At 56.7% G+C, this 13,084-nt stretch overlaps 1 protein-coding gene across 1 annotated transcript in view; it reads right to left on the reverse strand.

Moving 5' to 3' along the window:
• The window catches only part of Plxna1 (plexin A1), a 46,570-nt gene that overhangs the window by 14,851 nt on the left and 18,635 nt on the right, over nucleotides 1-13,084 (reverse strand). Inside the window, exons 5-20 of the mRNA XM_052722104.1 lie at nucleotides 12,108-12,208; nucleotides 11,729-11,852; nucleotides 11,482-11,635; nucleotides 10,989-11,088; nucleotides 9,635-9,749; nucleotides 6,270-6,470; nucleotides 4,374-4,470; nucleotides 4,105-4,301; nucleotides 3,831-3,982; nucleotides 3,628-3,748; nucleotides 3,235-3,371; nucleotides 1,971-2,138; nucleotides 1,631-1,724; nucleotides 1,043-1,282; nucleotides 791-934; nucleotides 147-381 (exon numbers count right to left, since the gene is read on the reverse strand). Of these exons, the coding sequence (XP_052578064.1) occupies nucleotides 147-381; nucleotides 791-934; nucleotides 1,043-1,282; nucleotides 1,631-1,724; nucleotides 1,971-2,138; nucleotides 3,235-3,371; nucleotides 3,628-3,748; nucleotides 3,831-3,982; nucleotides 4,105-4,301; nucleotides 4,374-4,470; nucleotides 6,270-6,470; nucleotides 9,635-9,749; nucleotides 10,989-11,088; nucleotides 11,482-11,635; nucleotides 11,729-11,852; nucleotides 12,108-12,208 (2,380 nt within the window). The remainder of the gene's footprint in view (nucleotides 1-146; nucleotides 382-790; nucleotides 935-1,042; nucleotides 1,283-1,630; nucleotides 1,725-1,970; nucleotides 2,139-3,234; nucleotides 3,372-3,627; nucleotides 3,749-3,830; nucleotides 3,983-4,104; nucleotides 4,302-4,373; nucleotides 4,471-6,269; nucleotides 6,471-9,634; nucleotides 9,750-10,988; nucleotides 11,089-11,481; nucleotides 11,636-11,728; nucleotides 11,853-12,107; nucleotides 12,209-13,084) is intronic.

Below are 13,084 nucleotides of genomic sequence, written 5' to 3' on the forward strand. Positions count from 1 at the left end.
TCTCTCAACACCACTACCTCACCCTCTGCCACCTTCCTGCAACTGAGTCAGAGCTAGTTAGCAGGACAAGATGGGCTCAGTGGTGGTGACTGCCTCAGCAACACCCTCCACCCCCCAGCTCTGGTCCCACCCTTCTCCCTGCTGACCTTCCTTGCACTCAAGGGCCACACGTGACTCCAGGTTGTCCATCTGGAGCTGCAGCCGCTTGAGGGTACGGTCAGCATCCCGGGACTTGCGTTTGTAGGCAATGAGCACGGCCACGATGACCAGCAGCAAGAGGCCACCACCCCCACCGATACCCACGATGGCCGGCAGCGTAAGTAGGCTATCCGAGTACACCTGCAGCATCCCAGGTGAGAACTCGAAACCGCCGGCCCGCACCTGCCAGATGGGATAGACATGCTCAGAGGGTATTGGCCCCTCAAGAGCTTGAGACCTCTGTCCAGTGGCCCTTAAGCCACTGGTGGCACCCGCCTGTGGGTAACAGCTCTCCAGCAGGTGGCCCAAGTGGCTAACAGGTGCAAGATGCGGGGGCACGGGCTAATACCCAGGTAGCTAGCACACAAGCATCAGCAGTGGAGCAATAATGAGGGGCTCATAGTGGTGACGATGGTGAGGACCGAATGGGGCCTTCATTCGAGCTCAGTTCCTTGGGTATTTGCTCAGAGGTAGGACTGCTTTGGGGGGGGGGGCAGGGTCAGTAGGTCAGGAGGGTGGTTCCAGGAGACCATAGCTAGGCTGTGACAGGGATTTCTTGGCTCTCTGCATAAAGGCAGGATGGGGAACACACCGTGACTTTGTGCTGCCCTGTGAGATTGGGTGCTTCACACAGCAGCTGTGTCTCAGACACAGTGAGGATACAGGGTGTGGAGCCGATGAGCACCGTGTAGTTGAGCCGGGAATTGCCAGGAGCAGGAGGCAGGAGATTCCGTCCCTGCAGGGAACAGGGTGAGGTGAAGACAGTCCTGGGGCCTCTCCCCTGGCCCCAGATGCCTATCCCAGCTCGGTCTCTGCAGCAGGAGACACAGTGGCTGAGACCCACCTTGAGGATGAGTGGGGAGCTGGGCTTCAGCTCCAAGAGCCCAGTAGGGCTGAGCGGCTCCAGTACAGGATCCGGGTAGTAGACGAATGAGGAGCTGTTGAGTACCAGCAGCGTGCGTACATTGTCCATGATGAAACCAAGCTCATCTGGCTGCTCTCCCAGTTCTGGTGGGCTGCGCGTTGGGTTGTGTATAGACGGCGCCCGGCACACCATGGTGGTGTCATTGTACACCATGCAGCTCTGGGACACAGGCACCAGGACCTCAGGCCAGCCCTCCCATTGTGGGCCAGCTACCCAATGACAGCCCCACCCTGGGAATAATGGCTCCCTATAAGGATGCTCTAGGCATCAAATGTTTAAAATGTCCATTCTCTGAAGGCTGAGGGCCAGACAGGCCAGAGCCCAAGGCTCAGCCCTAGCTGACCACTTCGTCTTCAAGGCCTCAGAACAGACAGGTAAGCATGGGGAGGCAGAAGCAGGGTGTTAGCAGCAGCAGTACCGGCCCAGGCAATACCCATATGGCCAGAAGGGGAGGGCAGGTCAGGTCAGAGTGAGGTAGGGGATCAGAGGCACAGGGCATTCACTCACATTCTCCCTCTCAACACCTCCATACTTGGCCCGGATTCGAGGTTCACGGACGGTGGCCAGATTGGTGCCTGTGACTGTTAGGAGGGTCCCACCACTACAGGAAGGAGTGAGGAGTCAGACAATGCCCTAGGCCTAGAAGTGCAAGAGAGACCCACACAGCCTCTCCCTGTGCGAGCAAGCGGCTCAAAGCCCAGCCAGAGCACTTCTGGCCAGGATTAACCACTGACTTAGGAAGCGGCCAGAGCAAACAGCCATGGAACACCCTGGAGAGGTACTCCCTGGCCTACGGTGGGGAATGGTGAACAGGGTTGGGCTCCCGGCTCCACAGCAGCTCTCCCACCTGTTGATGCTCCACTCGGGGTCAATCCTCAGGATAGTGGGGTCCTCAGTGTAGTTGTACTTCACTTCGGGGTTGGAGAGCTGGGCACGGTTGATGTTGATAACAATAGGGGCGCTGCCAGGGGACTGCCCGGGGGGTGTCAGGCAGCGGATCTCTCGAGAATTCCTCCTGGGATGGGGTCAAGATGGGTGAGGGCACGGTGAGGCAGCATGTCAACACACCAGCAGTTCTCCACAGTAGTTGAGCACTGGCTCCCAGGAAAGGCATGGGCCTCCCTCGGGTGGTTACTGGGCTGACGGCTGTGGCCCTTGAGTGGCCACCAGTGTCTGGTCCTACCCTGGCCCCTGGCTGGCCCCTCTGTCCTCCCTACACTTGGCTCTGCAACCTCCCTCGGGCATGAACTCCACCCTACTCTCCTAAGGACACAGTCTGTAATGCAGATGGGTAGAGCGGATCCTGCCTCCTGCTAGCTGTTCAGGAGACCCTGGCCAAGCCTCTGTCTTCTCAAAGCACCAGGCAGCCATCCTAGTCCACCAGGCTCGAGATGAACACACTTTTCAGATGACAGGCTATTGCTCGAGAGGCCAGAGACACTGAACTACACACCTGACCTGTACCCCTTAGCAGCGCTGCCTTCCTCAGCCCTCTGAGCGGAGTCCCACCACCAATGGATTCATTGCCTTCAATCAACAACCCCCTTTCCCTACTGCACACATACAACGCTAAGTTGGCCTGGGGAATGGGGTCACAGGTCACCTTCATCAGCAGTCAGCAAGGCAGGACCTGCTCTGAGGCCCTGTCCCTTGGCTGTATTACCTCAGCCTGGAGGCCTCACAGCCGCCAGGCTGCAAACACCAATGATTAGCCTGATAACGGATAATTACCAGGGGAAAATATTTAAAGGGCCGTTCCATTATCATCTTTAATCTAAAATTATCCACTTCAAGCCTCAAGGCTTTTGTTAAGATAGCTGTTTTCTCTATTAAACTTTTAAAAAATTTACTTTTTATTTTGCTTGCAAGAGATGTCTCCCTTCTCCTTAGGAGGGCCTAGGGTGGAGGCAATAGGTAGTACCCACTGAGGCCAGACCACACCCCTTCCCACTCTGGAGGCTGGCCCCCTATCTCCATGGCAACCTTTTCTGCCTCCAGGTTTCCATAGTGATCACCCCACCAGGTTTTCCATACCCGTTGCCCAGGCAACAGGAGGGGACAGCAGAGCCAGGAGGGAAAGCCTGTGGCCCCTGACTCCTCTCAGCCCGTACCAGGAGAAGGAGCAGGGCCGGCCACCAATGGACACAGCCACATCACTGCCTGCATTCAGATGGCTTCCTTCGATGCCAATCCAGGTGCCTCCGGACAGAGGCCCGCGGGAGGGGCTCACACGGTAGAAGGTTGGTGTCTGCAGGAAGATGACTTGTTAGAGGGAATTCCCTCTTGCGTGCACACCCTAGCATCTGGATCTCTTACCCCGTGTCCCCAGAGAGTCACACAGTCCAGGGGGCAAGAGGAAGCACTCCCGTGTGGCTGGGCTCAGCCTAGGTCTGGGCAACAGGAGCAGCGGCCTATATCAGACATGAATCCAGGCCTACTTCTGCAGGACCCCTAGCCACTTTCTGGAGGTAACAAGTAGTAGAGGGCAGTGGGGTGGGGCTTACCACGAAGGTGAAGCGCTTCGGGGACAGGGCTCGGTAGTGATGGGAGCAGTCCCGCACACACACCTCCACCAGGGCATCATGGGCCCGCAACGTGCTGGCATCTCCGATCTCACAGACAATCCTGTGGGCATGATGGGACTCAGCACTGCAGCACCGCTCCCCAGGCCACCCAGGCCCTCACCGCCCACTCCAGGCTGCCTTACTGCTCTGCGCTGATGTACTCGCTCTCCACAGGGCTGCACAGCACCTTGCCCACGTGTACTCCTAGCCGCACATCCTCGAACCGCAGGCCCAGATTCTCGCCAGTGATGGTGAGTCTTGTCCCTCCCTGCCGAGGGCCAGTCTCTGGGGACAGCTGCAGGAAGGCAGAGGCTGGGACGGACACAGCAAGGTCTACCGTGCCAGGTGAGGAGGTGGTGGGTGGGCTTACAAGAGTGGACCAGGCAGGCACTGGACTGGGTCTCCAGCTCCTCCTACCTTGAGAATCTTGGGGTCTGTGCAGCGGTCTGTGCTGCCATGGTGGGCATGCATCCAGGAGGCTGGTGAGTCAGCTGGGCAGTGGTGCCGTAGGGAACAGCGCCGTTCAGCTACACACCAGCCACACTCAAAGCGCGGGTCTGCCTTGAGGCAGAGGCCGCAACTCTGGCGCAAGGCTGGGCACTTGTAGAGGTGGGCTGTGACAGGAAGGCTGGTCAGTACAGACCCATACACCATTCATCCACCCAGGCGCCAGCCCTGCTACTCACCCTGGATGTTCTGGGGGTTGTCAATGACAAAGTTGCCATTCCACACAACTGATAGGTTCACAGGCAGGTCGCTGACATCATTCCCCTCATAGGAGTACTGTTGGAAGCAGGCACAGAGGTCATGTTTGGGATGCTGGGCTGTCACCCCCATACCACATAGAGGGTCAAGGACACCTATGGGGGCCCCTCACCATCTCTGAAATTGACTACTGAATGGGCTTGCCTACATGCAAGCTGGATTAGAACACATACAGCTCTTCTGCCTATCTCTCCACACAGGGCTTCTCTTCTGGCTCCATGGCCCTGCTCCCTCCGGCCAAGTTCTATCTCCTGTAGCCATGAAGAAACCACAACCATCACCAGCCTCCAGTGTTATCCTCCAATGCTGCCTCAGACACTCCTTCCAATACCAGGGCAGCCTTGGCTCAGAGCCGTAGTCAAGCCCTGGGAAAGCAGGGCTAGCTGGGTCCAATAGCATCAGGAAAGCTCTGTGAACATCAGTCTTTGTCTGTTAAGCAGGCCAGGACTTCTGAGGTGTGAGGCACTTGTGACCCCACAGCCTAAGCACAGATCAAAAGACCACTGTCCTGAGGAATGAGGGCTGCTCCCACCTCCACCTAGGCTGGCCTGCACTTAGGATAACAGCCTCAAGGGCTGGGCCTAGGCTTAGCTGCCTCCCACTTTCTGCAGCTGATGACCTCAACTCGGTCTTGTGTTTGGGCCGAGGCAGGCAGCTTGACGTCTCTAAGGGGCGGCTCAGCAATTCATCATTATTTTATCTGAAGGAATTTAATTGGATCCTATCAAATTCCCTGATACTCTCTCTTCCCTTTAAACACTGCTGAAGGGAAGATAAATGGGGGTCTGTAGAGACGGGGACAACAGAGATGAGGGTGGAGAGACACAGGAAGCAGAATCTAGAAAAGAGGGGTGATAAGAGTCAGAGGAGAGAGAGAGAGAGAGAGAGAGAGTGTGTGTGTGTGTGTGTGTGTGTGTGTGTGTGTGTGTGTGTGTGTGTACAGGCTTTGTGAGGAGCCAATAAGAGAAGGATAGGCGGTGACCAACAGGATGGAAATGGGAGGTGAAGCCTCCCTGTTGGGTAGAGTTGTCCTTCCACTCACCTGCAGCCCATGCTATCCTGGCGGCCGATTCTGACCCCAACTCTGCCCTGTTAGACAGACCTGTCAGCCAAGGGCTGCTGGAACCAGGGGGTGGGGACAACTAAAGCCTCACCAATAGTCCTGTGTCCATATGCCCTGCCAATCTGATCATAAGCCTGTTCCACAAAAATCAACCACCCTCCTGACTGCTTCCTGGGCAGAGGGGGAAATGAGGCTACTGGTAACCAATGAATGAGCCAGAGGAAAGCCGGAAACCTGAGCTTATCCCCCCCCCCTCCCCCGCCCATGCACATCTGGAAAGGGCTTGTCCTATAAAGAACTCTGCTCTAGAGAAGTCTCAACACCAGATTGGCTGAGCTCAGTGACAACTTTGGGAATGTCACTGTGACGTATGAGTTTTCCACCAAAGGTTTTCCCTGACCTACCCAGCAAGGCCACCTGCTGATGTTCAGATGGCTATGGTGTGGGCAGTTACCTGGTGGTCGAAGGATACAGGCTGTGGTCGTCGTACCTGGCTGTTTCACTCAGGAACTCAGACCCACCACCAGCCCACTCACCTACACCACCCATAATTACCCAAGGGCTCGGTGGTGGCCAGGGAGTCAGCAGAGCCCTCTGGCCTTCCTAAGGCACACCTGGTCACATCAGCCATCTTGGCCTTTTTGCACTAACAAATCAGGTCTGGGACTGGGTGGGCAATGGCCCACTCCAGAGCATGGAGCACCCCACCTTGCACCCCCCACCCCCCCCCCCGCCCCGCCTGCTGTTCCCTCACCGAGGAGTTCTGGCATTGCAGGCTGGAGCTGTTGAAGCGCAGCGCAGTGACTCGGGCTGGGTTGCCTGGGATGTGGAAAAGGCACTCGTACCCTCGCTGACCTGACTGTGGCTGTGGCAGGTTCCGTGCGGCCAGGGTGATGGGCTTCACCACACCCACTGGCACATAGATGTGGGTAGAAGGCAGGATCTGTGGGCAGTCCTGGGGATAGCAAAGCTCTGGCTGAGCTGGGTCTGGTGGCCAGCAAGAAGTGCAAGTTCCACTGTGTCCCAGGCTGTGGTAGCTCACAGAGCCCAGGCTCCTTGTGTCACTTTGTATCTGGGCACCACAGGGGCAGCAGTCTTCAGGTCCTGTTCCCACCAGGTTGTAGCTGCACAGAGGCCAACTTACTCACCCTGGCCATAACCTAGGACCCCACCATTCCGGAGCCACAGGTACCCCCCATCTGGCCCACAGCTGTAGAGACCTATAGCAGGAGCCAAGAACAGAGCACTGGGGTAGCAGGCTCTCAGCTGGGGGCCTGGAGCATGCAAAAATAGCCTGGGCCCTGTAGAAAAACAGCCAAGCCCCCCAGGGCCAGGTTTCAGCAACAGTAACTGATGCAACGCCTGGCTTGCTTGCAGCATGGCTGGCAGCAGCCTCAGGAGGAGGTGCCCCGGGGGAGCCTGTGGAGCAGCTTTAAATAGGGATGCTGAAAACAGGCCTGATCCCTGGGGGCTGCCTTGGCTCCCAAGGTGGATATAGGCCCAGAATCTGCTCTGCAGGGCCCAGAAGGGCCTGAGCTCTGACCCAGCCTCTCATGGTTTGACCCCAGCAGATCTGAAAGGGCTCAGTAGGCAAGCCTGTGGGATGTCCCTGTATCCACTGGGCACTAGCCCCAACTCAGGTGGCAGCCCTGGTGAAGACACCGGTATGCAGGGCCACATCCACACGACTGCTTCCCCTGCCATCTGAGGAGCACCCAGTTACTGTAGCCCAAGACTCAGGCTGTGATGGGACCCGGCTGAGAGAACAGCACTAACTTTGGCTCAGCCTGTCCTGGAGCCCCCAACAGCCATGCTGAGCTGGGCTTACCTACTAGAACACACCAGGTTCAGAGTCCAGCATTGCCCACTGCCCCCTGAAATACCCTTGTGTGAGTACAGCAGTCAGAGGGCAGACACGGCTCCCAGGAGCCTGGCCAGATCCTCCTGCCTCCCCCATTACCCCAATATCATCTTCCCTGCTATCAACCTGCTGGCCACACTCTGGATAGAAGCCCTGCCTAGGCTTCCCTGGTGTAACTTCTACTTCACCTAGACTTCAGTATTCTAAGCCCAGCAGCGTATCTTCTAATTATGAATTCCAGGACTCACAGGCCAGGCTAAGTGGGGCCCTCTGGGGCACAGAGTCTAGCTGAATTAACCCCACCAGCCTCTTGCATCTCAGGCCCTGCTGATACAGCATAGATCCCTTAGGATCTACTGGTTCAGGGCCAGGAACCAGCAGCCCTGAAAGGTCTAACCAATTCCTTGTTTCTCAGCAGTCCAAGGAGAGACTGGCAGGTACCTGTGGAGTGGAGCCAGGGTCCCTGTCTAAGGGCTCCCGATTCCACCTTCACACCAGGATCAACCCGAAGGAGCCAAGAGAAGGGGATGTTTGAGGACTCAGGTCAGGTTCCTAGACATCTGACTCACAGCCCTCTCCCTCATGCAGACAAGTCTACTTCCCTGTTGGGAACTCAGAGATCATCCCAGGGCCTGGCAAAGGAGAGAAGCCAAGAGTGAGGCCTACCAGGCCACTGGGGAGGTCACATGATGGGTTTCTTGTGGAAGGCCAGTTGCACTTCTCCACCCCTACAGAAAGGTCCTAAGAGGACATCCCAGGTCCTTGGGACTGTCAGCACAAGCTCTGCTGACCGGTCTCCGTGAGGTTCCTTCTAGGGCCTACCATCCCATTCACTACCTGCTCAGCAAGAACTGAGTGCAGGGAGGGCAGCAGGGAGGGCGAGTGCTTACAGGTCAGTCTCCATCTCCAAGCCAGTATCTGGGTACAATAAAGCACCTTGAGTTGGAAAGCCATAGGATTATGGGAGCCTGCACGAGGTCCCCCAGAGCCAGAGGCAGGGAGATGGGGTCTGTTGCTTGGCCCTGTGCATTCCAGGTTTTCCAAAGTTTCATTTGCTAAGTCTGTGGCTGCACAACACTCCTGACAAGCCACACAAAGCTGCAACTAACGAAGAGCAAGCACCCAGGGGATCATCTAGTTCCCCAAAGAGCCCTCTCTGACCCCAGCCCTGTGCAGACAAACCAGGGCTCTGTGCTTCCCATCCCACTCAGCACACCATGGCTTTGCTGAAGGCCTGAGTGGGCTGCCACTACCAGGAGGACAGTTTCCTCCTGGAGGTGATGGGCTAGTCAGGGCGGGATCAGAGGGAGACCAGAGAAGAAACCTGGGACACCTTAGCCTCAGGAGCCACCACCAAAGGTCTCCCCGGCCTTCTACTAACACTTTGCTTTCTCTAGGGCACTGCATAGGCCTCTGGAAGTGGCCTTAGGCCAACCCTGGCCAGCTCCCAAGGCCCCTGGTTTGGCTCCTGATGCCTATCCTGGATACTGTGATCCAGTTCCCCGGTTTCTACCCATCCCACCACTGTATCCCTGGCTCTGACCCACTGTCACAGCGCTCATCACCATTTGGTCCAGGATCTTGCCTTCTACTACTACCTTGTCCTAGTAGATGCTAGGCCAGCAAGCAAGGGGGTGATGGGGAGGTATAGGGAGGAGGGACAGAGGAAGGCAGGCTCATGGGGCCCACTCACACATATGACCTTCTGCTAAGGTTTCTAGACAAGTCCAGCCAGACTGCAGCCCCCATAGACCCAAGTGGGAGAATTCATGGCCTCTTCCTTCCCACCCCCAGGACAGTATTCGCAGTGAGATGAATGGGTCCTGCTTCAAGTCCTGTCTCCACACCAACATGGACCCTAGGATCCTGTCCCAGTCTCCCATCCATGCAGGCCTGCATACCCAGGGTGTCATAGATTCCAGGAGGAGTGGCCTGCCACTCAGACAGTCAGACTCAGCAGCAATTACCATGTGGAGCTTCAGAAAGCCCCACAGCTCTGCTGTGCCTGGAAGAGGACTGTCATGAGACCTGCTGGTCAGGCTGCCCCGGCCCAGGCTTCCATAGGGGTCTCCAGCCTCTGTCTCCCAAGGATTACAAAGGACACCAGCAAATGTTCCCAGTCTGGCCTCAGGCTATGACATTAAGGAAGATGCCCCCACTTTGGTCACACTTCATAGTGTACAACTGGCATTCTAACCAGCCACACCCTGATGGTTACTGGTTCTTCTGAAGTTTTAAGGCCACTTATTCAGCCTTACCTCAGACACATTGACACGGCCTTCCAGAAAGGCACAGTCGGCCGCATTGTTGGTGCAAACGTGCCGGTATTTGCACCAGTGGCAGGGGAAGGAGCCGTTGACACATGCCAGGCAGCTGCGGGGGAAAATGCGACAGTTAGGGGGGAGCAGCTTGTATTTCCACCATGGGGACCCACTGTGCTGCTTCTCCTTGGAGTGCCACCTCTGGCCCTTTGCAATGGCTGCTCCTGGCTGAGAAGACAACCAGACCCTCTGCCTGCTGCACAGGTCTTGCTGAAAATGGTCTTGCCTCCTCTAGCTCTCGTCCTCTTCATCCCAGCCCTGGGCACTGCAGTGACCACTGGCCATTATGACTGAATGTGAACAGAATGTGCTTGGAAGTACACTAGAAGTGCTGCCGTCCACTTCAATGGGCTCAGGCTGGTGCAGGCAGCAAATGGTTCTTCAACTACTCAAAGCCTCAGTTCACCTCTGCCTGTCCTAGCCAAATCAGCTCTACCCGGGCAGGCGCTGCTCATTCCGCATCTCCTAATCCTGGGGTGTATAAAGACAGTCTCATGGCCTCTAGAACACACCTTTTCCCTGCCCTCCAGGACTGCCCTATCAGTTCTGGTCACCTTGCTCCTGAAGACAACCCCAAGGGCCCCTGAATACAATAGTCTCCTGCTCTGAAGATAACCTACCTTGCCTGGACAAGAGAAGGCCCTGGGAGTCTACCAGCAAACAAAAGCATGACTGAAAAGCCAGCCAACCCCATCTCCCAGGCCAAACCTGTTAAAGTTCTCTCTGAAATGCCCACCCTTGCCTTGGCCTAAGGGCCCTCTCTTGACCAGTGCCTTGGCTAGTGAATGAATTACAGTTTGCCCCCAGCTCCCTTAGCTGAAGCCAGGTGCTCACAGCCAAGGTGGGAAGCAGCAAACAGAGCTGACCCCCATCTAACAGGCAGAAGCCCCAGGAACTAGGCAGAAGCCAATGCCTGGCTGTCCTACTGTGTAGCAGCTATAGCCAGGTCCAGAGTTGGCACTGAGGTGCCATGTCTGGGTTCCACAATGGCCCAGATCATTGTCTCCCTCAGAGGTCCTGGCCCCACTCTGGTGGGCAGTGAGGCTTTTCATAGGTCACATCTCACTCTTCCACCCAGTTTCTAAAACAGCTCCCCAGAGCCACAGCTTCCCTCCATGCTGTCCTCAGGGCGTTGCCCAGCCAGCTCTTCAACTGGCAGGCTGCTTTTATAGGGGCCTCTTATCCTGCCTGCTTGACTGGATGTCGGCCGCAGGAAGGCAGGCCTGCAAAGTGTCTGCAGCAAGACTACCTGGACGGAGCTGTAGGACGGGCATGACCTAGGGACACTCACGACTGGTGAACACTGCAGTTATAGAAGACAAAGTCCACAGATGCGAACTTCTTCCCCGTCTCCTTGGACTTGAGGTAGAGCTTCACCACCCGCTGGTCCCCTGCAGAATACAAAGGCTAAGGCACCAGGGCCACAGACCACAGCCTGGCACTCAGAGAGCCCAGATGGAAGCCAGCCCATTAGACCTCTAGCCTAGGACCTAGGCGGTGGATGCCCCTTCCTCAGCTGGCCAGTAAGGAGTCAGAATACAGCTTCCTCATGAAGGCGAGGCTAAGGGGACTCACTGGACTACTTGCCAAGTGTTGAGCAACTAAATGGACCACAGCAGGCAGAAAGGTGCTGTGTTCACACCCCCACTAGGCTTTCATCACACACAGAGCAAATGTCCCCACCTCCACTCTGACCTCTCCTGAAGCTCTGTCCAGCCGCACACACCACCTGCTTTCGATTCTCCTGTGTCTGCTACTGCAGAGCAGGAAGGGTACCCACTCACCCTGGCCCTGCGTGATGGGTGCCACTTCCCGGGCAGAGGGTGAACGGCAGTGGATGCGGCCATCTTCCAGGATGCTCTCAGTTTCTGTGAAGTCCTCAAAGGAGCAGTTGACACCAGCTGAGAGGTCAGGCACATTCCAAGCCTGCAGCACAAGCTGTCCCGTGGCAGAAGGCCTGGGTGAGTGGTTGCCTGCCCTACTTGCCCCACCCCCTGCTCCTTCCCGGCCACCTCCAGCAGCCATACTCACCGGCACCTGGGACATGGTGACTGACACATTGCGTGGCTGGACAGTCAACTGCACACACTGCAGCAGGTCAGAGGCGAACCGCTGGGGCTCATCTGCCCGCTCACAGGCATCCTGCCTGGAGCAGCTGTGGGTAGAATGTGCTCAGGTTGGGCCCATAGGGGTCTAGAGTCTCCAGGGCCACCAGAGAGGGGTCCCTGAGTTACGGACATGGCTTCCTCTGCCCCCACCTTATAACATTCCCATCACTGGTCAGTGGGGTCAAATGAGACCTCAGGGAGTCCCTGGGCAGCTATGACTATCTGAGATATACACAGCAGACTTCCAGGGGCCACCAGGCCAAACGTCACCCACCCCTTCAAGCCAGACCTTCCAGACTCACACACTGTGCAGGACACACCAGCCACAGTGGGGGTCCCGAGACCCCAGGCACAGCTCACAGGAAGTATACTGCACACAGCTTTCCACAGGTACCCGCGTCACCTGGGGAGGGAATCACAGTGTGAGGCCTATCTAGGACCATCCCAGGCTCCCAGCCTGCCCCTGTAGTCCACGTCCTGTAGGAGCTCAGTGTACTCAAAATCCAGGCTGGGTCACCCTGCCTCAGCCAAGTGGACCCAACAGGAACAAGAGTTCCAAGACAGGTAGCCAGCTGAGGCCTTCAGCCGTGGCTTCTGAGGGATAAAGAGACTCGTCAATGAAAGAAAATGGGCCAGCCCCACTGGTACTTGGAGGGGCAGGCAGACTCTGGGTCTCCCCAGCTCTCAGGACTCAAGGCAGAGAAAAGCAAGAGCTGGTTAGAAAGCCTAGTATCCTGCCTGCTCCCCTCCAACTTCTGCCTTTCCATCTGTCAAAGGGACACCAGTTTGCACGGAAGGATTGGAACAGGCACCAATCTGGTAAGGCTGCACACATAAGAACACAGCCTTAAAAAACTAGGCAGGCCAGGCTGGCCATAGCCCCACAAAGAACTTAGCCACAACCCACTCTAGACAGTCAGAGCCTGGGCCAGGTAGCCCAGCCCAGCATCCCAGCTCCAGTGACCTGTGCTTGGACAGGGCTGTTACTCAAGCCAACGTCCATGGTTCGAGATCACAGGGAGAGAAGAAGGCCCCCCTAGGCAGGTCCTAGGGAGTCTGAGGCTACATGGATGGCACAAAGCCCTTATATACACACCTCCTAGAACAGGTCCACTGCTCATCTGTCTGTTGAGTGACATGTCAGGTTTTATAGCCAATAGAGCACCTCCAGGGGGAGAAGCAGCCTCATGACTCCAGGCAAGCTATTCCTCAGTTTCCTTATGATGGGGTTCTCTGGCTGGGGATCCCATCCCAGCCACCCTGATAGTCCATGGCTGAG

Source organism: Peromyscus californicus, unplaced genomic scaffold, assembly GCF_007827085.1.
Source record: "Peromyscus californicus insignis strain IS unplaced genomic scaffold, ASM782708v3 Scaffold_6__1_contigs__length_162567912, whole genome shotgun sequence".
Classification (NCBI taxonomy): Eukaryota; Metazoa; Chordata; class Mammalia; order Rodentia; family Cricetidae; genus Peromyscus; species Peromyscus californicus.